General features: G+C 59.2%; 1 protein-coding gene across 2 annotated transcripts; it reads left to right on the top strand.

The window, feature by feature from the left end:
- Positions 1 to 323: 323 nt before the first annotated feature.
- GRAMD1A (GRAM domain containing 1A) lies at positions 324 to 22144 on the top strand (the record flags this gene model as incomplete). 2 transcript variants are annotated; one of them, XM_084257113.1, is made up of 20 exons in its annotated part: positions 324 to 592; positions 9083 to 9293; positions 9376 to 9396; positions 9780 to 9864; positions 9955 to 10058; positions 10131 to 10226; positions 10895 to 10975; positions 14419 to 14531; positions 14700 to 14850; positions 15400 to 15598; positions 16538 to 16681; positions 17426 to 17544; positions 17620 to 17762; positions 18307 to 18410; positions 18482 to 18655; positions 18755 to 18842; positions 19671 to 19682; positions 19982 to 20089; positions 20172 to 20292; positions 21877 to 22144. In XM_084257113.1, the coding sequence occupies 20 exons, from the start codon at positions 324 to 326 to the stop codon at positions 21967 to 21969; spliced, it is 2436 nt and encodes an 811-aa protein (XP_084113239.1). In that variant the 3' UTR covers positions 21970 to 22144. The 2 variants fall into 2 exon arrangements, with proteins under 2 accessions (XP_084113239.1, XP_084113240.1); XM_084257114.1 differs by lacking the exon at positions 19671 to 19682.
- Positions 22145 to 23878: the final 1734 nt, after the last annotated feature.

Here is a 23878-nt window from a genome sequence, read left to right on the forward strand (position 1 = left end):
TTCATTGTGCACCTACTGTGTGCCAGTCCCTGTGCTCCTGGATGCTGCGAGCCACCACAGGATGTTGGTACAAGACTGTCCGGTTTCCAGAAGGGGAATCTGAGACTGGGATCATGAAGGGGGTGTTGGTAGAAGTAGGAATCCCTCCCAGACTTCTCTGTCCCCTGCAGTACGCTCTGAACCTCCATGTCTCTCAGTGGAGTGGCGAAGGAAGGTGGTGAGGGGCAGGCCTTGGTTGGGGTACGCTCTTCACCTCTCTTTTTTCTCTCCCAGAGACCACGCTGTTGTCCAAGACCCCCAGCTCAGCAAGCAGCAGCCTCCCCATGGCTGATCTACTGCCCCTGTTGCCTTGGGCGCCTCCCTTGGCTCAGGAGGGTGCTCAGGACTCGCCTGTGCCCCCAGCCCAGTGGCAGAACCAGCAGCTGCAGGGTGGTGGGGCTGAGGGCCTGGTTCCTGAGCCCTGGAGGCTCCTGGAAGTGCCCTCTATTCACATAACGCCATCCAGTGATGGGGAGTCACCCCCTTGCACCCCAACTCCCCGGCGCTTGCAGCGACTGAGGACCTCCGACCTGGAGAGCTCATCCTGGGACAGGTCAGATCTGGGGGGCGGGATGGGAAAGGAAGGGGTTCTCTGTCAGGACTCAGGCTTGAGGGTGGGTTCCCTGTGGCTGTCATTGTCCAGGTGGGGGAAGGAGAGTTAGCGCAGAGGCTGAGCCCCAGGGGCGCTTGCTGGGAGCTGCTCATAGAGCCTGGAGGTGGACACTCCCTTCCATCTGCTCAGTGTTTTTCAAACTGGGGGGCATGATCCACTTAAGGGCCATGATTCCAATGCATTGCAATCAGCACTTTTGCTCCCCACGCAGAAAAAGGATAGAGCTGGCAGTAACTGTGTACGAGACACAGGAAGTAAGTGTGGTTTCTGCACCATTTACGACATTGCATGTATGTCCACGTGTGAACTGGGAGCCAGTGTGAAAGGTATTTCCTGTTGCAGCTCACGGGCAAAAAAAAATTAAACTGCAAAGAAACACTCCTTCTGGCACAAGGAGACAGGAACTGGGAGGTTCAAGGCTCCGGGGAAAAGAGGAAAGAACTCCACTGGCCCTGAATAGAAATATCCACTGTGGCTTCTGCCAACAATGGACCCTCCCTGAGAGCTAAAGTTTATGAAGCCCAGCGCTGTGAGCGTGGAGAAACCTCAGAAACAATGAGGGCCAAAGCAAGTTGCAAAATGATACAGTAAGAGCCTAAGTCTGTTATCTTTTCTAAAAGATCTGGGACAATGGGCTGTACGGATGGATGGATGCGTCCTGATACAGAGAGGGGAAGAATACACGGGGGCTTCAGGCACTGTAGTGAGTACCGTGGGGATAGAGACAAGAGGAACGAGGGCCTTTAGCTGTCACCGTAATCTTTTCTTTCTTTCTTTCTTTTTTTTTTTTTAAAGATTTATTTATTTATTTATACAAGCACTGGGTACAGTCAGAAGCGCGGGAGGGTGAGAGGATTCACCAGAGCCAGAGCAGGGAACAGAACAGGCAGACCGACGAAATACACTGCTGAGGGGAGCAGCGGGCGGCAGGAGAGGTCTGCGTGCCATGTGGGACTCTCGCTGGTGGCCGGGGATTGAACTGGCGCTGCAGAGGCTGTGGGCAGCTTCGCAGCCCAGCGCTCAACCGTTGCGCCACCAGGGGAGGTCCTCTTTCATTTTTTTTTTTTTTTACAATTTAAATCTTTTTTTTTAAAAGATTAATCCATTTATGTACACAAGAGCTGGGGTACAGGCCAGAGGCGTGGGGGGGTGGTGTGTGTGAGAGGATTCACCAGAGACAGAATGGGGAACAGAACAGACAGATTGACTGAAATACACTGCTGAGGGGAGCAACGGGCACAACAGGAGAGGTCTGTTGCACCATGTGGGTAGCTCCCTGGCCGGCCGGGGATCGAACTCATGCTGCAGTGGCTGTGGATAGCTTCATAGGTTGCATTTCAACCCCTCCCCACCAGGGAGACCCCATAATCTTTTATTTCTTAAAAAAAAAAAAGAATATGAAGTAAAAATGGTAAAATGTCCATGTCTGCTATATATGGGGGCGGGGATACAGAGGACTGTTACAATTTCTTGTTTGAAATAAGTATTCCCTAATTAAAAGTTTTAATATATTTCAAAAATAGAAAGATAGAACTAGAGAAAAGCGAGGCAGAGGGAGATGGAAGAGGAGGGTGTTTCTGAGATCCTCAGCCACAGGAATAAGTAGGGGGATTGAGGATAGAACTTCCTTGCAGTGGGAATAGCAAGTGCAAAGGCCTGGGGCAGGAATGTACCTGGTGAGTTAGAAAATCAGGAGAGTTTGTGTGTGTGTGTGTGTGTGTGTGTGTGTGTTAGAGGAAGTGAGCCAAGGGGAGATGCAGAAGGAAAATGAGAGTGAGGCCTTGGGCACCAAGGTGGGGACTTTGCTTTATTTTATTTTATTTTATTTATTTATATTTAAAGAACAGGTTTATTAGAGAAAGAGGCAGAAGAATAAAGGACACTTGCATAGACACAAGCTATACACTTTGCTTTTATAGTTGGTTTGAGGTGCCTCCTGGGGAGGGCTCTGAGCCAGGAGGTTTCAGAGTCCTCCTGGCCACTGTGGGGAGCAGGTTATGTGTGTCGGGGGAGGTTGCTGGAGTAGGGAGCAGGGAGACCAAGAAGGAGGCTGTTGTGATGTCCAGGAGGGCTAGATGGAGCTTGGATCCTCTTGGGTGGGGCAGTGGAGGGAAGAAGAGTTTAGATTCTGGATAGATTTTGTGGGTCGAGCCCCACAAAATGAGGGCACAAGGGACAGAGAAGGGTTAGGAAAGACAGAAGTTTTAGGCCTTCCATTCACCAAAATTCATCAAAATGGAGAAATCCAGTGGATTTTTTTTTGAGGGGGGTGGGGGGTAGAGGATGGGAGGGTCCTGGCGAGGGGTGGATGGTGGTCCCTGAGCAGGGCACCTGTGCCCAGGAGCTGGGGTACACCTCACATTTCTGTGGTGGGGGCAGGCTCTGATGCTGGCTGTGGCATCAGAGACCTGTGGTGCCCAGGTCTGCAGCCTTCTGCCCGGTGACCTGGAGAGCTCAGGGCCATCCTTGAGGCTGGCTGCCCTGCTCCCCTGCTCCCCGCTCCTCCACAGGTAAGTGCTCACTACAGAGTTGTGGGGTTCTCAGGACTGTGGTGATTTCCCCAAGGCCACAGCAGATGCCTGCCAAGGAGTCTGAGTCCCAACCTGGTGTGGTGGGGGGCATGGGACTGCAAGGGGTCTCCCCAACATAGGGGGCTCAGGGACTGGGAGGGGGAGGTGGTGGCCCAGGGGCCCGCGCCCCTTAACCAAGTCCTCAGTTCACACGAGCCCCACATCTCTCTTTCCCCAGCCTCCATCCCACCCCAGTTACAGCTCCTCCCCATAACGCTCGCTCTCTCCCCGCCTCCCTCCCCCTGCACCCCCAAGTCCCTCAGTCTCTGACTGCCCCGTCTCTGAGTCCTTTGAGCCTCAGTCTGTCCCCGCAGCCCCTCCCGGTCGTGCCCCCCCCACCTCCCCGGAGCAGCCCCCCCCCCGCCCCCACTGTCGGCCTCCGCAGCCGCCCGGAGCCCGCCTCCCTCTAGGCCTCCCGGGCCGGCCGGTCCCTCCCGCGGCTTCCCGGCGGGTTGGGGGGCGGCGCCGTGACGCGGCGGGGCGGGGGCGGGGGTTGCGCTGACGCGCCGCGGCCTCCGGCGGCTGCGGCCTTTGTGCGGGCGGCGGGGCGGGCGCGGGCGCGGGCGGGGGCCGAAGACGGCGAGGCGGGTGCCCGGCGGGGACCGCCAGCTCAGCCCAGCCCCGCTCGGCCGGGCCCGGCCCTGCCCGGCGGCTGGGCGCGCCCGCCGCGCCGCATCCATGTTCGAGTAAGGACCGGGCGGCGGCGGGCGGGGGCGCGGGGCGCGCGTCGGGGCACTCGGGCTCGGCGCGGGCGGCGCGGCGGGCGCCGGGGCGGGGAGCTGTGCTCCTGGGGGCGGCAGGGGCCGCCCGGGGCCCGGGGCCGGGGGGCCGGGGCGCCCTCCGGGCTGAGCGCGGCTCGCGGGGACGCCCCCTGCAGGACGGGCCGGGCGGCGAAGGGCCCGCCGGGGGGGCGGGGACGGGGTCGGGGCCCGCGTGCACCGCGGCCTGCGGGGAGGGACCCCGGCCTGGAGGCGCGGGCGGGCCCCGGGGCGGCCCCGGGGCGCCGGGCCTGGGCTGGAGGCCCGGGAGGAGACCAGCCCCGCCGGCGCCTCGCAGGCCGCGGAGCCCGGGGTGCGCCCACCCGCAGCCCCTCGGGGCCGCCCTGTGTGTGCCCGCGAATTTCAGGGCGTCCTGCGGGGCCGGGGGCTTCTGCGGACTCTGTTTCCCGGGGGGAGGGCGCGGAATGGACGCCTCCTGCGTGTCCGGGCGGGCTCGCCGGCGCCTTCTCCATTGTGAATTGTGGGTGTCTTGGGGCGTCTGCGTGTCAGTGGTCCAGTGTGCAGGGGCTTCCAGCCCCCTTTGGGGTGTGTGTGTGTGTGTGTGTCTTAGTCTTATCCCGAATTCCCTGTGTGGCTCCATGCGCTCCTGTAACTTCCCTGTGTCTGTTGTGATTGTCGGGTGTGCCTGGGGCTGGTGGTGTGTGGCTGCTGGGAGCTCTGCTTGTGTGTGTGGACCCCGTCTCACCCTGCCTGGGGCTGTGTGTGAATATAAACGACCTGTGTGTGTCTGACTGTTCCTTCCGCGTGTGTGCTTGTGTCTAGTGTGCAACAGCTGTGATCCTCTCGATTCCAGCTGTCACTCTGTCCCTGTACGTGACCTGCGCCTGCAGTTGTGACTTGGTGGTGTGTGTACACGTGTCCGGCTGTGTATACCTGCAGTTTAGCTCAGCACCGCTGTTCGCTCTGTGTGCAAACGTCAGTTGCCTGTATGTGTCCACTGTTGGATGTCTCGGGCTTCTGTGTGTGCAGCGGGACCTCTGGGGCTTTGTGTGTGTGAAGAAGCAGAGAGAGAGCGAGAGAGAGAGAACGCAAGGGCCCTGTGGCTCTCTGTGGGCCTGAGACCCTCCTCCTCCCTGAGATCTTGGGTGTACTCTTGACTTGGAGCTGACATGGCTCCCCCTTTGCAGTTAGAAGGTGTGTGCCACACATGGTTCCAGTGCCTGATCACTTTTTTCCGGATGTCCGCAACCCCGGGGGCTGTTCCTCACGCCTGTGTCGTGGCAGGGCTTGTTCACCCCCACTGGCTGGCACCTGTCCCGACCACTTTACCGCAGGCGTTTGCTTTGTCTTCCGCCAGATGGTGAAGGCCACGAGAGCAGAGCTGACCCCTGTGACTTAATTTCCCTTGGCTGTGTGTGTGTTCGCTGGGGTCTCCTGTGGCTGTTTTGTCACTCCGTGGCTCTCTAACACGGGGAACTGTTCCTTGCTGACACCTCCCCTCGGAGACTTTGAGTGTGGCCAGTGTGAATGTCATTTTGCTAGGACTTTCGGTGGGTTTTCTGGGTTCCTGTGGTCTCCTGCAGCCTCTCTTGTGCCGTTTGCACACTTGCGTGTGTGTGCGTAACTGGGACCGTTTGTGTGACTGCGTCACACTTGTACTGCCCTGGGTGAGTGTGAGTGCAGTTACGCTGGAGCTGTGTGGCCCTTTGTGTGGCTGTCACACACCTGTGGTTACAGCCATGTGTCAGTGTGTGTGTGAGAGGAAATGGATAGAGGCTTCTTGCAAATATGGGGAAATACAGTTTGCTGGTGACACTGTCTGCGTGTGACAAGTTTCCTGTTTATGCACCCCTGTCTGTACACCTACCCTTCCCGTTAGGCTCAGGAAGCTGGAGGTGGGGTATCTACGATGGCAAAACCCCATTCTTTTCCGGATACCTACCCCCTGTGATGGTCCTCCCTTCCCTTGGATTGGGCGGCCTCAGGCCTGTGCCCGCCCTTGAGTGCTTCCTCTTTGTCTTGACAGAGAGCAAGAACTGGGGTGCAGGACTTGCCTGGTATGGGTGTGGGATCTTGGTGAAGTACCCTGCCTCGAGACCTGCAGGTGCAGAGAACAGGGCAAGAAGATGAGATGGGGGGATGGGGTCACCCCGTCCTTCAGAACCCTTCCTAGCTTGTCAGTGCCCTAAGTGAGCCCACACTCTGGCCCAGCCCCCCAGGCCTGGGGTGGGCTTGTGCTTCCTGTTAGCCTTCCTTAGCCCTGCAAGCTTAGTCCAGGCTGAACTCACTGTTCCTGCACCAAACACCCCCACCACATACACACACACCACCCTCACCCTCTGCCAGATCTGTCCTTTGTCCTTGGGCTCAGCTCATGTGCCCTGCTTGCCACCCAGTCCCCCAGCCCATCTTTATCTCTGTGGTCCTCAAATTTGAACATGCATCACAGTCTGCTGGCCCTCCTCCCAGTTTTGTAATCAGGAGGGTTCCAGGATCTGTATTTCTGACAACCTCCAAGTGCTGGTTTAGAACGCCAGCCAGGCCTGGCAGGGCTTGTTCTGGGTTGTCTGGTTCCCCAACCGGGACACCAGGCCCTGGGCAGGGTATGTCTGTTTCACGCACTTCTGTGTCCCCAGTGCCCGGCGCTCGGTGTGTGCTTGGAGAATGGAGGACTGGAGTCTGGGGTCACTGTGGGCCCCAAATGCCAGGCACAGGTGTCGTCCGGTACCTGTTGGGCCCGAGATGCTCCGGGATGGTGATGGCTCCATTTTAGTCTGACGGCTCCTACTAATCGAAGTGGGCCCCCTTCTGCCATGCTGGGATTTATGGCTGGACCCTCAGCTTCTCCGTCAGAAGGCCCAGCGGGTGGATACTCTTGTTATTCCCATTATGCAAAAGAACTGAGGCACAGGAAGGCTAGACACTTGCCCAGGGTCATACAGGAGGAGGTGGCAGCTGTCTCAGCCCCTGAGCAGGTCTGTTCTAGGTTGAGGAGGAGGTGCAGCAGGGAACAGAACCTCCTGGGGGGGAATAAGAAACGGGAAAATACCGACTCTCGGGTGGGGGGAGCACTGGGGAGGGCCACCAGGAGGGGATCTGGTGGTGTAAGTAGGGAGGTGAGGGAAGGCATCTTGGAGGCGTGTCCATTGACCAGAGAGACCTGAAGGAGGTGAGGGAGGCTGAGGATTTCTGGGAGGAAGAGTGTTTGGGGCAGAGGGAATAGCCAAAGTAGAGCTGGAGGGAGTGGCTGGAGGGGCCTGCCTGGGCTTTTAGCTGGAGTGAGGTGCAGCCATGGAGGGCCCTGACCTGTGTGGGGAGCTGAGGGAGGAGGGAGCAGGCAGCTTCAGCTAGTCCAGGGGGTGTGGCATGGTCCCGAGTCATCTGTTTTATTTACTTGTTTGGACTGCACAAATTCATTTTGCCATATGACTTGAATACCTTCCCTGGGCGCTGTCCTGAGCATCACTCGGGGACACAGCAGTGACGGAGACACACTGGGGCTTGTCACTGGGCACTCTCCATCCACGGGGGTTGGGGGGTGGGGGTGGGAGTTGGGGGGAGGGGTCTGTCATCAGACAGCTGCGGCCCAGAGCAGTCAGGGCTGGAAGGGGAAGCAGAGGTAGAGGGTGAGGATGGGCTGTAGCTGCAGGCTGTGGGGACCCACAGAAGGGAGGCATGGCTGGGTGGGAGGGGACCTGCAAGTGTGCAAGCGAGCGTCCTGGAGGAGGCATAGAAATGCACTAGGGAAGGGAGGGAAAAGATGACTGAGAAAGAGGGAACAGCATGTGCTAAAGCTTGAAGGCATGAGAGAAGTTTGAGAGCCCCTCCAGCTTCAGGGAGCCCACCCACCCAGAACAAACCAGGTCCCCTGCCCATCCCGAGTTGAAGCGTCCACGCCTCCTCGCAGGCGCGGGGTGCTGCTCTGCACCTGCGAGTCCTCCTCGGCCCGTGGAGTGGACGGCGCGCATGCGCAGGGCTGTTTGCGGAGTAACCGGGTGGATCCTGGGCTCGGCTGCCGGACTTTCCTGATTCAGAGTCAACAGTGACCTTTTGAAGTTCCCGACGCTTTGCCCACGGCCCTTTACAATGTGCACATGGTCCTTTGCGCGTTTCTTGTTCAGTGTGGCCGCCCCGCGGGGAGGCTGACCCCCAGCAGGAGCAGATCTGGGGTGTCCGCCGCCCCACTGCAGCAGCGCGGGTTATCCCGTGGCCAGCAGCGTGGACTGAGCGCACACGCAGGCCAGGCACCTCTGTGGGTGCCGAGACGCATGGCAGCCAAGCCCCCCTGAGCCCACAGTGGCAAGCTGGACAAGCAGACAGTGTGGGCCGGGGTAGCTCAGGGCTGGGTCAGCAGAGAGGAGGAGCCTGGGAGCCTGGAATGTGACAGGACTTCCCGACAGAGGCCGTGAGGCGTGAATGCAGAGGTGACCTGTAGGGCCCAAGGAGGCCCGGGTGGCGGAGCAGCAGGCACAGGGGAGGGCACAAGGTCTGAGAGGCGACAGGGGCCATTGGAGGGCTCTGGGTGCCAAGGTGAGCACTTTGCTGCCAGTGGGGGAGGGCTCATCAGGACGGCCTGCCCTGACTCAGGGTCACGGGCCCAGAGTGGGGAGCAGGGCTTCAGGGAGGCCGCTACTGCTGTGGACAGGGGTGAGGCTGGCTGGCGCTGCACCAGGGGGCCAGGGCTCAAGGAATGATCTTGGAGGTGGAGCAGGCGGGACTTGCCAATGGTAGGAAGCAAGAGGTGACGAAAAGGATGAAGGAAGTGGTCAGGTTTTGAGCTCAAGCAACCGAGGGGCAAGTGGCCGCTCAATAAACAGTTATTGTCTGAATGAATTGCTCATTTTAAAAATAGCAGGCGCTCTGAGTGTGCGCAGCTCTGTGAGGCTAGCTCTGTGAGGCTTGCTCCGTGGTATTGATCCTTTTAACCCTCCCTCCCCCGGGTGAGGGTCCTCCCATGTCGCCTCTGGTAACAGGTGATGTCCTGAGGCTCCAGTGTTAGGGCGCCTGCTCTGCATCAACCTGTGAGGTAGTGGAGAAGGCTAGGTGGGGTAATGGGCTGATGGGTGGGCCTCCCAGAACAGGTTGTCCCCACTTGGCCTGCCTTCCCCATAACCAGCACCCCTCTCTCCCCGCCCCCCCAGCACCACGCCCCACTCTGGCCGGAGCACACCAAGCAGCTCCCCATCTCTCCGCAAGCGGCTGCAGCTCTTGCCCCCCAGCCGCCCGCCGCCTGAACCGGAACCGGGCACCATGGTGGAGAAGGGGTCAGATAACTCCTCAGAAAAAGGTGGGGTGCCCGGGACCCCCAGCACCCAGAGCCTGGGCAGCCGGAACTTCATCCGCAACAGCAAGGTTGGTGCAAGCCCTGGTGGGGAGAGGGGCGGGAGGCCTGAGGGTCTGGGGTCTTGTCTGACTCCACTCCTTTCTCTTGCAGAAGATGCAGAGCTGGTACAGCGTAAGTGTCTGGGCAGAGGGGCTCGCTGGGGGGCGGAGGGGGTGGACAGGTGCTGCGGTCTGCAGACCCAGGGTCACATCCTGTGCTGTGTGACCTTGAGTGAGTCGCTCAGCCTCTCTGGGCCTTTCCTTACACAACTGAAGGGAACATTCCCAAGGAGTCAGTGATGCTGGTGGGCACTTGTGCAGGGCCTGCCAGGGTAGGACTCAGGAAACGGCAGCTCTTGGCTGGATCCTGCCATGTTGTGGGTAGTGGAGGCTGGAAGTGCAACCTCAGAGAACCCCCCTGGGCTGAAGAGACTGAGGGACATCTGGGAGCTCTGTGGGGCAGAATTCGGGGTGCAAACGCCCACCCAGGTTCTCACCTCCCAAACACATCCCCAGATGCTGAGCCCCACATACAAACAGCGCAACGAGGACTTCCGGAAACTGTTCAGCAAACTCCCCGAAGCCGAACGCCTCATCGTGGGTGAGTGCTCGCCCCAGCCCGGCCCGCTGGCCTTGAGCTCCGGCCAGGCCAGCTGGTGACCGCTGTCTGCCGTCTCTCCCGCCGCCTCAGATTACTCCTGTGCCTTGCAGCGCGAGATCCTCCTCCAGGGCCGCCTCTATCTCTCCGAGAACTGGATCTGCTTCTACAGCAACATCTTCCGCTGGGAGACGACAGTGAGCTGGAGGGGGTGAGGAAGGGCTGGGGTGGCAGGGCCTGGGCCCTCCTGACCTGCCTTTTGTCCTCAGATTTCCATCCAGTTGAAGGAAGTGACGTGTCTGAAGAAGGAAAAGACAGCCAAGCTGATCCCCAACGCCATCCAGATCTGCACAGAGAGCGAGAAGGTGGGTGTGAGGAGGAAGCCGGGCTGTCCGCCTCCCTTCTCTGGTCTTGCAGCCCCTGCCTGGCCCAGGCTCCCCTCGCCTCTGACCTGGGCCCCCACAGCTTGCAGTCTGGCTCCTGACACAGATGCTCAGGGGTAGTATTAATAGTAAAAGTCTTCCCTCCCACGGACCTATCATCTCGGGAGCCCTATCTCCTTGGAAACCTTCCCTGACACCCCATTCTTGTCCTCGTGATTGTCACATCATGGTCCCAAGATGGCTGCCTCACGTTAGTGGCCCTGACAGGAGGGGAGTAGGAAATGTCAGGAGAGGGCTTCACCGCAGGCTTCCTCTGTGCTTGATTGGTCCAAAGGACACCACCCCTAACAGGCCAAGGAGACTGGGAGGGCGCCTGTGTGCTCTGCCCACCCTGACCACTGTGGGCGGACTCCGCGCAGGGGTGCACCTGTGTCCCACAGTGGACTGTGAACTCTGGGCCCCTCCAGGGCCCGGGCCAGCTCCTCATCACGGTCCCCCGGCATCCAGCGCAGGGCTGGACAGGATAGGCCTTGTGCCGTGAGTGAAGTGATGAACAAAAGCCTGTGTGAGGATGGAGATTCAGGGGTGCAGTGTGGACGGCGCTGGAGCTCCCCCTGCCCTCCGTCCCCTGACACCCCTCTCTCCTGCAGCATTTCTTCACCTCCTTTGGGGCCCGGGACCGCTGCTTCCTCCTCATCTTCCGCCTTTGGCAGAACGCACTGCTGGAAAAGGTAGGACTGGATGAGGCCTGGTCAGGAGGGTGGGGGACCGTGTTGCCAGGGGTGCCAGAACTTGGGGACATGGAGTACTCTGGCCCGTTGTACCTCAGCTTCTTTCCTGGGCTCCACATGGGGGCTGCACGGCTCCGGGGCAGGCCCCGCCCGAAGTAAGCGTGTATACACAGGCCCCTCCCCATTGTCTGCTCGTTGAAAATGCCCTGAAAATGAGGCGGGGTTTTTGTGTGTGTGGCAGCAGAACCTGACCAGGCAGAGATGCTCTTGGGGGTCTCTGCACTGTCGGACGGAACTTTCTGCTATGAGGGACATAGCTTCCATCTTTGGTTCCGATATGGTAGCCGCTGACCACAGGCCTATTAAGGACCTGAAAAGGGACTAGTGGGACAAGATCTGCCTTTTAAATTCAATTTCATTTGTATTATTTTAAATGGAAACGGCACGTATGCTTGTGTAATACAGGTCTCCAGCTCTCAATGTGCCTGTGTTTCAGGACAAAAAAACTTAGATATCCTTGTAAGCCAATATGAAGTTATAATCTAGAACATATGGGTGACTCTCAAATGTCACCGTTTCAGGAACCTTTCACCCTCTGAAATAATTTGCAAGCGCCAAAGAGCTTTTGTCTGAGTGCGTTATGTTTTCCAATATTTGCTATCTTAGAAATTGAAGCTGGGAAAATTTCAAACACAAGAATACACGAGCACATTCCATTAAGCAGAACAGCGACTGCATTACTGTCACGGAGTCTCTGGAAAACTCCACTGTACACTGTGAAAACAAGGTCACACCACTAGTAATATGTTTTCTTAAAGATTTATTTATTTATGCACACAAGAACTGGGTACAGGCCAGAGGTGCGGGGAGTGAGAGGACTCACCAGAGACAGAGTGGGAAACAGAACAGGCAGACTGACTGAAATGCACTGCTGAGGGGAGCAGCGGGTGAGTCAGCCGCGCCCTGTGGGTAGCTCCCTGGCCAGGGATTGAACTCGTGCTGCATTGGCCGCGGGTTGTCTCATAGGCTGCGTCTCAACCCCTTGAGCTACCATGGAGCTACCACTAGTAATATTTTTCAAACGCATGCAATGATTTGACCTCATGGACCCCCAAAAGGATATAGGGACCTCCAGATATCCTTGCACCAGACTTTGTTCATACTCTGCACCAGATACTAAAGAGAATCTCGTTCTCATTGGCATCACAGCAGACAGCATGGGCGCTGTATTATCTTTCTTCAATCCCATTTGCTCTTCTTTTAAATCTCAGGTAGGAATCCATACACTTCTTCATTTTAAACCATGCCCTACCGGGGATCTAAGAGAAGACCGGTGGGATTCAAGAAAGAGAATACAGTGCCCATACTGTCTGCTGTGATGCCAGTAATAACTAGATTCTATGCAGTATCTTTGAGACTCTTAGCACAATCTCATCGACTTTCCGCATCGGCCCTGCTTGGGCCCTCCTGGAATATCCATTTGGGTTGAGTTTATAGGGATGCATTTGGCTGCAAGTAGTGGTGACCCCAAGCAAGTAGTGGTAACCCAGCATTCAGAATTATTGCATAAGGAAGGAATAGTGGCTAACATTTATAGTGCCCCAGGGTGCCAGGCACGGTTCTGAGCATCCCTGAATGATCTTGTATGATGCTGACGAGGCAGTCTGGTTCTTTTTTCCACCAAGGAGCCGTGGAAGGAAAGACTTCCACATGACCATGGGCTTTTATGTGGCAGAGCCCCATTGCAGTCAGGTTCTAGAGCCCATTGGGCCGCTGGCACACACTGATACACATATAACCAGAGGTCCTGGGTGGGTTTGAGGGTCTCCCTGGTTCATCGAGGACCCACGCTCTTGTCCACCCCTCTGCACATTGGTGTTTTGTCCACCTGCTGGTGGCCGCCTGGTTGCTAGATGGAGGCTGTAGCCCCAGGTGTCCTGCCCACGCATAGGTATGTCCCGAACTTGAAGGAGGAAAGAAAGCAGGCATTCCTCTATCAGGGAGGGAGACGCTTTAATAAACTCCTCTTTGCATTTCTACATTGAGAACTGGGTCACGTGATCACCCTTGGTTACAAAGGAAAAATGAATCAGTGTAAACCAGTGTAAACCATCCCTCGGGTTGGGGAAGGTTTTTACCCTAAACAAACCAGGGTTCTGTTGCTGGGGGGGGGCTTGGTGGGGGGGGCTGGTGGGGGGGGGGGAACAGAGGTTGGGCGGGTGTTACACAGTGTCTGCTGGCCTTGAGCGCCTCAGAAGACCAAAGCCTGCTCCTCCAGGGCCGCCCTGTCCCCCTGGGGCCCCTCCTGCAGTGGCCATCCTCAGCGTGGTGTGGGAGCCTGAGGGTGGGACAGTGCAGCTGGGGTCTCCAAGGAGGGGGTGACAGGGGAGAGTCCAAAGCTGAGTGCTGGGGCTGGACTGCCAGCACCACCTCTGAGGAGCTGAGGGGCCTGGGGTGAGTCACTGAACCCCATGGGTCAGGTGGAGACCACCCTTACTTCATAGCGCCCAGAACTGGGCTTAGTATAAGAGCTCAGATGGGCCTCCCCGGTGGCGCAGCGGTTGAGCGCTGGGTTGCGAAGCTGCCCACAGCCTCTGCAGCGCTGGTTCGATCCCCGGCTGCTCCCCGGCCTCCGGAGGAGGGTCCCACATGGCGCGCAGACCTCTCCTGCCGCCCGCTGCTCCCCGCAGCAGTGTACTTCGGTCCTTCTGCCTGCTCTGCTCCCCGCTCTGGCTCTGGTGAATTCTCTCACCCTCCTGTGCTTCCGACTGTACCCAGTGCTTGTATAAATAAATAAAAATAAATCTTTAAAAAAAAAAGAATAAGAGCTCAGGAATGCTAGTGCTTAGCAGCAGGGCAGTGCAGTGGTTAGCACCAGGGGCTTGACCAGCCCCACCTTAGCTCTGGCCCTTCCTGACTAGGAACCTTGGGCAGGCCCCCACCCTTCTGGGCCTCAGTATCATTGTCTTAAAATGGTGAGGACGTTTACAGAATTGCTTGGGTGCTTGGGTGCTTTGCGCAGAGGGGCGGAGGGGTGCCTGGCCCCTTAGTGGGTGGCAGTGGCTGCTCTTCCCAGTGCTCTTACTACCATTGGAACTATTGCAATGTCCTCTGCCAGCCGCTCTGACTGTGGGTAGCAGAAAACTCAGGGCTGCTGAGGGTTTGCATCCCAGTTCCCTCTGGTCACCTGTGTCCCTCCCTGGGCCTCCTAATCTCTGTGCAAATGGAAACATTTGCCCTTACCTGGGGCGGGGGTGGGGGGAGCGCGGTGTCCTGAGCTTTGGGTGAAGTCTGAGGGCACCTGGCCAGACCAGGGTGGAGGCCGTGATGCCCTCTAGTGGACGCCGGGGGCCCTGCTGAGACAGGGCTGGTGGGGACAGGGCCTGGGCAGGAAGGGCTTGGCCCCTGTGGCATGGAGTTAACCCCAAGTCCTGCCTGCCCAGACGCTGAGTCCCCGCGAGCTCTGGCACCTGGTGCATCAGTGCTACGGCTCAGAGCTGGGCCTCACCAGCGAGGACGAGGACTATGTCTGCCCCTTGCAGCTGAACGGCCTGGGGTGAGTTGGAGGTTGACGGCTGGTGCTTGGGGCTGGGGGAGATGTGAGGGGCCGTTTGCTAAGCTGCTGGAGTCCTGGGTGGACTGAGGTGGGTGTCAAAGTCCGGGAGACCAGGAGGGCCTGTATCTTGCAGGGCTACAGGGGTTGGGCTTTCTCCCTTTCTCACAGGACCCCCAAGGAAGTGGGCGATGTGATTGCCCTGAGTGACATCGCCCCCCCGGGAGTAACTGACCGCAGCCAGGAGCCCAGTCCCGTGGGGTCACGTCGTGGCCGCATCACCCCCAACCTTTCCAGGGCCAGCAGCGATGCAGACCATGGGGTGAGCTGGAGAGGGGATGAGCCGGAAGGGTCCTGATGGGAAGAGACAGAGGGAGGTGGGCTGGTGTCAGGAGATGGAGAGGTTGACAGATGGGGGGCAGGGAGCCAAGGGGGAGAGGGACCGAGAAGGGGTGGGGTGGGGGAGGTAGGAGGTAGCGATAAGGGGTGGGGATGGAAAGGTGGGCCAGGAAAATAGCGTCAGGTAGGGGAAGAGACAGGCAAAGAGGGGACAAATGGGTGAGAGGAGAGGCAAGAGATGACCGGATTGGTGCATGGGTGCATGGGTGGGAGAAGACAGGCGTGGACAGGACTGACAGATGGACAGGACAGGCACAAGAGAGGTTGTGGGCCAGGCACCTGAGACACAACCTGGTAGGGCCTGAGAGGAAGCCGGACCTGCGTGGGCTCAGGGCCCCCTGGGGCTCAGCAGTGCTCACGGGAGCCCCCGGCATTGGTTTTCTAGCCTCAAATCCTGTGGCAGTGTGGCCCGGGGACCCCAGGCTGGGAGGGGGTGTGGTGGGGCAAAGCTGGACTGAGCTGCTCGCTGCAGGCAGAGGAGGACAAAGAGGAGCAGACAGACAGCCAGCCGGACGCCTCCTCCAGCCAGACAGTGACCCCAGTGGCTGAACCCCCGAGCTCAGAGCCCACCCCGTCGGACGGGCCCGCCTCCCTGGGCCCCTTGGACCTGCTGCCCAGCGAAGAGCTGCTGACGGACACGAGTAATTCCTCCTCGTCCACCGGGGAGGAAGGTGAGTCAGGGCGGGGCTGCTTGGTGGGCTTCGGCAGGGGCCTTGGCTGGCGCAGGACGAAAATATTCAAGGCAGGCGGGCCGGGGTGGGGCCCAGTGGTGCTGCTGGAAATCTGCGCGCCTCCCGCTCTACTCCGGACCCTGAAGCCGAGCTGCCGGGGTTCAGATCCTGCCACGCTGTGTCACTTGGGAAAGTTACTTAATCTCCCGAGCCTCATCTGGTCAGCAAGAATAATACGCCTCCTTGGGCCGTCACAGAGGCGAGATGAGTTTATATATGTATGGTGCTTGGCCCGTTAGTCAGTGTTAGCTGTTTTCCTTATCTCCCCCCGCCCCTTCCCATTTCTTCATTCTCAGGTGGCTTCAATTTTTTCTAAAGATTTGTTTTTCTTTATTTATGCATACAAGAATTGGGGTGTGGGCCAGAGGTGCGGGGGGTGAGAGGATTCACGAGAGACAGAGTGGGGAACAGAACGGGCAGACTGACGAAATACACTGCTGAGGGGTGTAGCGGGCGAGACAGGAGAGGTCTGCTGTGCCATGTGGGTAGCTCCCTGGTGGGGGATCAAACTGGTGCTGCAGTGGCTGCAGATGGCTTCATAGTGCTGAGCCTCCTTGTGCTATCAGGGAGGACCGGCTTCAATTTTTGTTGCGATAGTTCTAGCCCTTCTCCCTGCCCCCAACCCAGCCAACTCTAGGGTCAGCTCTGACTGGTCCTGTTTGGAGAACGAGCCCCCTTGAGCCAGTCACTGCTGCTGAATGGCCGGGCCTGGGTCACACACCCCTCTGAACCTGTCAGCGTCCACGCCTACCCGGGAGATGTGCCTGGCCATGCACCCTAAGGCCCGGGAGTGGGGAGAGCGGTTGCCCGTCGGTGCATTCAGGGGCTGCCCTGGGGAGGAGAGGTGCGGGCGGCCACCCACTGCCCTCTGTCTTCCAGCTGACCTGGCTGCCCTGCTTCCCGACCTCTCTGGCCGGCTCCTCATCAACTCCGTCTTCCACGTGGGCGCCGAGCGGCTCCAGCAGATGCTGTTCTCCGACTCACCCTTCCTGCAGGGCTTCCTGCAGCAGTGCAAGTTCACAGGTCGGGAGCAGAGGTCACCAGTGCAAGGGAGGTGGGCGATGGGGAGGGGGGAGCCAGTTGGGTGCTGATGAGGTATGGGGGTTCAGTGCAGCCCCAGGAGGGAGCCCAGAGTGCTGAGCCTCTCAGCAGCTATGCATCTCTGCTCTGGTTTCTTCCTCCATTAAGTGGGGGTGTCATAAGAGTTCCTACTTTATCAGGGCCTCATGCGGACTAAATGAGTTAGTGCCAGAGAAGCACTTAGAACACTGGCATTTAGTAAAGGTGAGGTAGTGATCACACTCTGAGCACCCACTGTCAGGCCAGTGCAAAGGCTGGGACAGGTGGGCTCCAGAGTCCAGTGAGGACGGGAAGTGGCCACACATCAGTAGCACACAGCACAGGAGCGTTGTGAGTTAAGGGGTGGAGGACCCTGAATGTCAGAGGGGAGGCTGGAATGAGGGGTGTCAGGAAGGATGTGAAATGGAAACAGACAGCCCTGGGGAGCCACAGAGTGTTCGAGGCAGCTGCAGGACATTGTCAGACTTGGCTTTAAGAAGATAGCCCCGAACCAGGGGTAGAGACAGGCCAGTTGCCCAGGGGAGGCTGGAGAGTAGCAGGCGAGGATGGGCTCACACAGGGCTGTGCCTAGGTGCTCCCTGTGAGCAGATGGGGAGGGGCGCAGCCCACCCAAAAGGGTGAGTCTGCTACAGCTTGTGAGCAAGGCTCCGGGGGCTGGTCTCCCTACTCTGCCCTTCTCACCCCCAGACGTCACCTTGAGCCCCTGGAGTGGGGACAGCAAGTGCCACCAGCGCCGCGTGCTCACCTACACCATTCCCATCAGCAACCCGCTGGGCCCCAAGAGCGCCTCCGTGGTGGAGACACAGGTAGGCCCGGCGGGTTGGGCAGCTGGGTGGCTGGGGTGGCCGGGACGGCCCTGACTGCCCCCTCCTGTCCCACAGACGCTCTTCCGACGGGGCCCGCAGGCAGGCGGGTGTGTGGTGGACTCCGAGGTGCTGACGCAGGGCATCCCCTACCAGGACTACTTCTACACCGCCCACCGCTACTGCATCCTGGGCCTGGCCCGCAACAAGGCCCGGCTCCGGTGAGCAGCCCCCCGGCCCTCCACTGGACGCTCTGGGGGCCCCAGACCCTGCCCCGCACTCCGCATCCAACACCCCACTCTCCCCACCGTGTTGGTGGCCCCCAGCAGAGGAGACGCGTGGGTTGTGGCAGCTTGGGGCGGCCTGAGTGGTTTGGCCTAAGCCGCTGGAAGGACAGAACTGCTGTTGTTCTGCTTGGGGAAGGTGGGGGCAGTAGGTTTGGGGGCAATCAGGAGCTCAGTCTGGGATGTGTTAAGCTGTCACCACCTGTTTGGGCTGGGGCACGGCCACAGGCGAAGGGGTGCAGGTCTGCTTGGGGGAGGCATGGGCTCGAGTGGCCGTGCTAGGATCAGGTGTGGGCAGACGCGCCCCTGTGCAGTGGGGGCAAGTCAGGAGGCGAGTGGGGTTCCCAGGGAAGCCGTAGGGGGCATTTCTTGTCTGTGGGTGACCAGGGGCCCTGCCCGCATGGGGGGAGGTAAGCGCCCCTGGGAGCGTGGGGCAGCAAGGCTGGGTCAGGCCTCACCCCCGCGCATTGCCCCGCCCCAGGGTGTCCTCGGAGATCCGCTACCGGAAGCAGCCCTGGAGCCTGGTGAAGTCGCTCATCGAGAAGAACTCGTGGAGTGGCATCGAGGACTACTTCCACCACCTGGGTAGGCCGAGCCCGGCCCGCGGGCAGGGGGGCCGGTTGCGGGCAGGCGTGCAGAGCCCTCTGTGTCCACAGAGCGGGAGCTCGCCAAGGCCGAGAAGCTGTCTCTGGAGGAAGGCGGGAAGGAGGCCCGGGGGCTGCTGTCAGGCCTGCGGAGGCGGAAGCGGCCCCTGAGCTGGCGGGGCCACGGGGACGGACCCCAGCACCCGGACCCTGACCCCTGCGCCCGGGCCGGCCTGCACACCTCAGGTGCGCCCCCTGGGACCTGGTGGGGTGGGCCTAGGAGCCTGGTGGGCCGGACAGGGCGGGGCTGGGCTGAGGTAGCTGACTCGAGTCACGTCCCCACAGGTTCCCTCAGCTCCCGATTCGCAGAACCGTCTGTGGACCAGAGCCCCGGGGCGGGCATCCCGGGCGCCCTGGTCCTCATCAGCATCGTGTGAGTAAGGGCGCTGGGCGTGGGGTCACGCAGGCCGGGAGCTGTGTGCTGGCTGTGTGACCTTGGGCAAGCGCTTAGCCTCTCTGGGCCTCTGCTTAAGTGGGAGTGTGGACTCACCTCCTAGCAAGGGTAGAGGAGCCGATGTTGGGAGGTGCCGGTGGGTTCCTCAAGGCACACGGCTCAGGAGAAGCCTTCCCTTTGGGAGAGCAGGGGCCTTCCATGGGGGTCGCCTGGGGAGCTTCTGGAGCTCGGAGGAGGCAGGGAGGGCTTTCTGGAGGAGTAGGCTCCCAAAGGCTGTGGAATTAGATGAACCAGGAGAGGCAGACAATGAAGTTGTGCCATTTATACATTTCGCTGTGGCCAACCATATGCTGGGCGATGGCGTGGGACCACGGTAGTGACTAACTCCCCTGGGGGCAGGCAGACATGACCCCAGACCAGAGTGAAGGGCAACACAGGCCGGCAGGGCAGGGCCTGGATGAGGAGGCACAGGCAGAGGGGACAGGGATGGGAGCAGGGAAACTTTAGGAAACCGGTAAGAGCAGAGCCCTCCCGAGCTGGGGCCCCATAGGGCTCAGGTGTGAGACGCTCAGTGGCCGAGGTGCTAGAGGCAGGACACCCGAAATGAGATCTGTGCTTCTGCAGACCCTGGGGGGTGAGGGTCACACCCCCAAGCACTGAGCCTCCCTGGGCCTTAGCCCCCAGTGACAGCAGTGCAGGGGAGGGTGTGACGTTTTCTGCTTGGAGCTGCCGGGGGTCAAGGAGGGCGGGGGCCTGGGCTGGGCTGGATGGCGCTCACCTCTTTGTCTCTCCTCCCTGCCTCCTCAGGATCTGTGTGAGGTAGGGTTCTGCATCCTACGCCTCCCCTCGCCTCCTGGGGTCTCTCCCCCAGCTGCAGTTCCTTCTCCCCACTCCCTGCCCCTGGCTGGCCCAGGGCAGTGGCCAGCGTGGGGGTTGAGGCAGAGGCGTCAGACAGGCCTGGGCGCCCAGGCATGTCTCTTACCCTCTCTGAGCCTTAGTTTCCCCCTCTGGAAAGGGGGGTAATCATGGTGCCCCTTCAAGGTGGGTGCAAACGTGTGGGAGCGTCCAGGTCCCAGACATCTGACCTCTGCTCCCTGACTTCTGCCCATTGCCCCCAGCCTCATCGTCCTCATCGCCCTCAACATCCTCCTATTTTACCGCCTCTGGTCGCTGGAGAGGACGGCCCACACTTTCGAGTCCTGGCACAGTCTGGCCCTGGCCAAGGGGTGAGTGGTGGCATGAGGGGGTTGGAAGCTTGGGGCGTTCAGGGGAGGCCCAGGCTCCACTCAGGCCCTGCCTCCCCTACAGCAAGTTCCCCCAGACGGCCACAGAATGGGCAGAGATCCTGGCCCTGCAGAAACAGTTCCACAGCGTGGAGGTGCACAAGTGGCGGCAGATCCTGCGGGCGTCTGTGGAGCTTCTGGACGAGGTATGGTTGCCCGGCCCTGTCTCATCCCAACTTGCAGCAGATACATCCGGGTCTCCATTTCCCCCTCTGTAAAATGAGGAGGACATAATCTTCCTCCCGGGGTTGCTAGAAAAATCAGTGGGGTAGAAGACAATGTCTTGGCTATCATTCTGGGGAACAAAAGAACCCAGTGGTATCTGACAGCTTCAGGCATGGCTGGATCCAGCTGCTCAGCAGTAGTAAGAATTGGTCTCTAATGTTATGTTCACTCTGCACCCCTTAGCACTAGACTTGTTTTAGGGGCATTCTCTGCCCCAGCAAAAGCAAGGGGGTACCTGAAACTCTAGGCTGACATCCAAAGCAAAGAACTCATTCTCACTGGTGGCTGGGGTCACATGCCTGAACCTGTCACTGTGGCCAGGGTAGGCAAGGCTTGGTTCTTGTATCCCTCTCTCCTTTGGAGTGGTGAAGGGGTGACGTGGTCTAAGGGTAGAGAAGAGGTTCTTCAAAGGATATTGGGGTGTCTTCTCCAGAAGAGGGTTGCCCCACATCCCCCCTGTAGTTCATGTGCAGCATCTCTTTAGAGGATTTGAGTTCTGGTGAGTGACCCTGTGCTGACCTTGACTTCCTCCTCTGAGACTGCAGTAATGATTGGTGTTACCTCAAAGACTATCGTGAGGATTGAGTTGACATTTGAAGAGCGCCAGGCTCTTAAACACCTTATATGTGTTTGCCGTTACTAATGTGAGTGTGGGGTCAAGCACATAGTAGGTGCTCAACAAACAGGCCATCCTCACAAGGTGGTGGGTGGGTCAGTAAAGAGACCAGGTGCTGGGTAAATGCTCATTCAGGGAGGGCGTGTGGGAAGCTGGCAGGAGGGGGTTCTGGCTTCAGCTGGTTCCCAAGGGTCTCAGAATTCAGGGTGTGGGTGATGGAAGTTGTGTCTGGTCACTGCATCACTGTGCCACCTTTTGAGGCCTGTTGTGCTCTGAAATCATGCTGAGAAGGAGGTGCTCACTCTGTGAAGGGTGGAGGGGATGATGCCAGAACCTCGTTGCTCCCTGTCCCGAGTTGGATCCGGGAGATTGTCCTCGCTGTCCAGTGGCCACGGGTGCTGAGCTGACTTGGCGAATCAGTGCCCACGGCAGATGGAGCCAGGCGTGTCTAAGTGCTAAACCGCGAATAGGTTTGTCCCTCATAGTCAGCCTATGAGGGGGTGCTCTAATTACACCCCCACCTGATGGGCACCTGGGTCCGAGAAGGTCAGACGTCCCCAAGGCCCACAACAGGGAGTAAGGGCAGCCAAAGTGCTTCCGGTCTGCTGGGGCCTAGGTTTGCCCTCAGGTACCTGAAAATCCTGCCAAGCAGGCTTGCCACTGACCCATCTTTCGGCTGAGGGTAGTTAGGGACTTGCCCCAGGTTACCCTGCGGGGGGGCAGGACTGACCCCAGGCCTCCGGGCGCCCCTCCCCCGCTACCTGTGTGAAGATGAACTGGCTGCAGGTGGCTCTGCTCCTGTCACAGGGTGACCTGAGCGAGTGGTGTGACCTCTTCCAGCTCCTCGGCCCCCCAGCACTCATCCTGCCTTGCCCACCTCTCCCTGCAGATGAAGTTCTCGCTCGAGAAGCTGCATCAAGGCATCGCTGTCTCAGACCCTCCCTTTGACTCCCAGCCACGACCCGACGACAGCTTCTCCTGAGGACGCCTGGCCACACAGCCGTCCCCCCAGATGGACACAGAGCCTCGGCGGCCACTGCTGGCACGGTGTGAGCGCCGGGAGGCCCTGACACCCCTCGCAGGGGCCCTCGTGGGGCCACGCAGACATGGGGATCACAGAACTAGATGCACTTTAGACCAGCGTGCGCCAGTCCAGCTGCCATTGTCTGCCCTGCCAGGGAGCTGGCCTGGCCGTCAGCAGGCCCCGCTAACTTATTTTGCCCAGCTAGGGCTGTGGGGGGGGTGCCTCCCGGGGTGCACGATTCCCTCAGCTTGGGATTTAATGTATTATATTTATTTGGGGAATAGAAAACCCCAATAAAAATTCGGAATAACTGGCTGTGCCTGCAGGGCCCGGAGAGCGGGTGGGGTCCTTGGCAGGGAGGGGGCTCTGTCCCTTTTCTGGGGCCGTGGCACTGAGGCAGCTGGAGCTCCCCAGCACTCTCCACAAGCCTCAGATCAGCAGGCAGGGTCTGGTGGGGGCCTCTGAGGGTTCATCCTTCCCCAGATATTTTGCAGTCATATGCCTGGTTACCACTCTGAACTCCAGTTTCCTCTTCTCTACAGCGGGGGCAAGAGTAGCACCTGCTTCCCCGGGTTGTTAAAAAGAGTCGTTCTCAAACTTTAGCTGCATCAGGAGCACCCAGGTGTCCCAGCCAGGCCCCGTGTCGAGACCTGGGTTCATTTAATCCTCCCAGTGTCTCCGGGAGATGGAAGCAGAGATGCCGAGGCCGGTGGGCTCCTGGTGTGTCTGCGTTTCTACGCAAGGTCCTCATCTCTTCGGGCCCCCAGCAGGCCTTTCCGTGTGCAGGCCGTCTGTAGCCTTGAGTTTCAGATGAGGGCACGGGCTTAGGGGCACATCCTTCCGCCCCTGGTAGAACCCAGACCTGCCTCACTCAACCCCGTGTGAGTGAGGGGTGGAGAAAGACCTTTGAGATACCACAGCCCGACTGTGAGAATCTTCATTGACGAATTACCCACCTCCAGCCTCAGTCTTCCATGCCTGTAAAATGGGCATGGCCATAACACGCACATGAGTTCACATGGATCGTGGGCTCTTAACAGCGCCAGGTGCTCAGCGAACATCAGCTTGTAGGCCTGTCAGTATCTGCTCCTGCCCAGTGCCCAGTGCCTGTCCTCGGTGCCCCCATCTGCCGCCCTGGCCAGAGGGGGGTGGGGGGGGTGGCTTGCAACTGCAAGAAGGTTATTTTCTGCAGGGGAATTTCACAGCCCAGAGGTGCTGGCACAGAGACCCGGACCACAAAGGTGTCCGGTGTCCCTGCTTCCTGTCCCTCTGGCCCTGACCAGCCTCACATCCTGGTGCCTCTTGCCTGGAAGCGCTGGCCCGTGGGGATTCTGGGACTTCAACCAGAACTGGTGGCTTGGATCTGAGCAGGGACCCCCAGCCAAAAGGCCCACTCCTACACTGGTGCTGACAGCCCCCAACCCCCCCCCCCCCACACACTAGCCTCCCACCCCCACCTCTCCATGTGGCAGGATTCCAGGCCCACCACAGGCCAGCTACAGACCCCAGGCGCAGAGTGACTGGCCCAACCTGTTTCCTCTTCTCTAAAATGGGGATAATAATAGAAGTTGCTGCCAATGTTTGGGGAGCGGGAAGTGGGGTCAGCTTAGCGAAGGGAGAATGGGCTTTTATTTTTTTTGAATGATTGAATAGCTACACGGTGCCAGGTGTAGTTCAAGGTGCTGGAGACACAGGTGCACAGGCCTGTGTGCACCAGGGGAGCTTATATTCCAGGGTTGGGGGGACGGGCAGTGGTTGAAGAAACTATATAAAGGAAGAGTCTATAACGTCAGGTAGTGGCAACTGCTATGGGAAAAAAAAAAAAACCCAATTGAGTAAAGGAGGCCAACGAAGGGGGTGGGGTGCT

Source organism: Talpa europaea (assembly GCF_964194135.1).
Source record: "Talpa europaea genome assembly, chromosome: 16".
Lineage (NCBI taxonomy): Eukaryota > Metazoa > Chordata > Mammalia > Eulipotyphla > Talpidae > Talpa > Talpa europaea.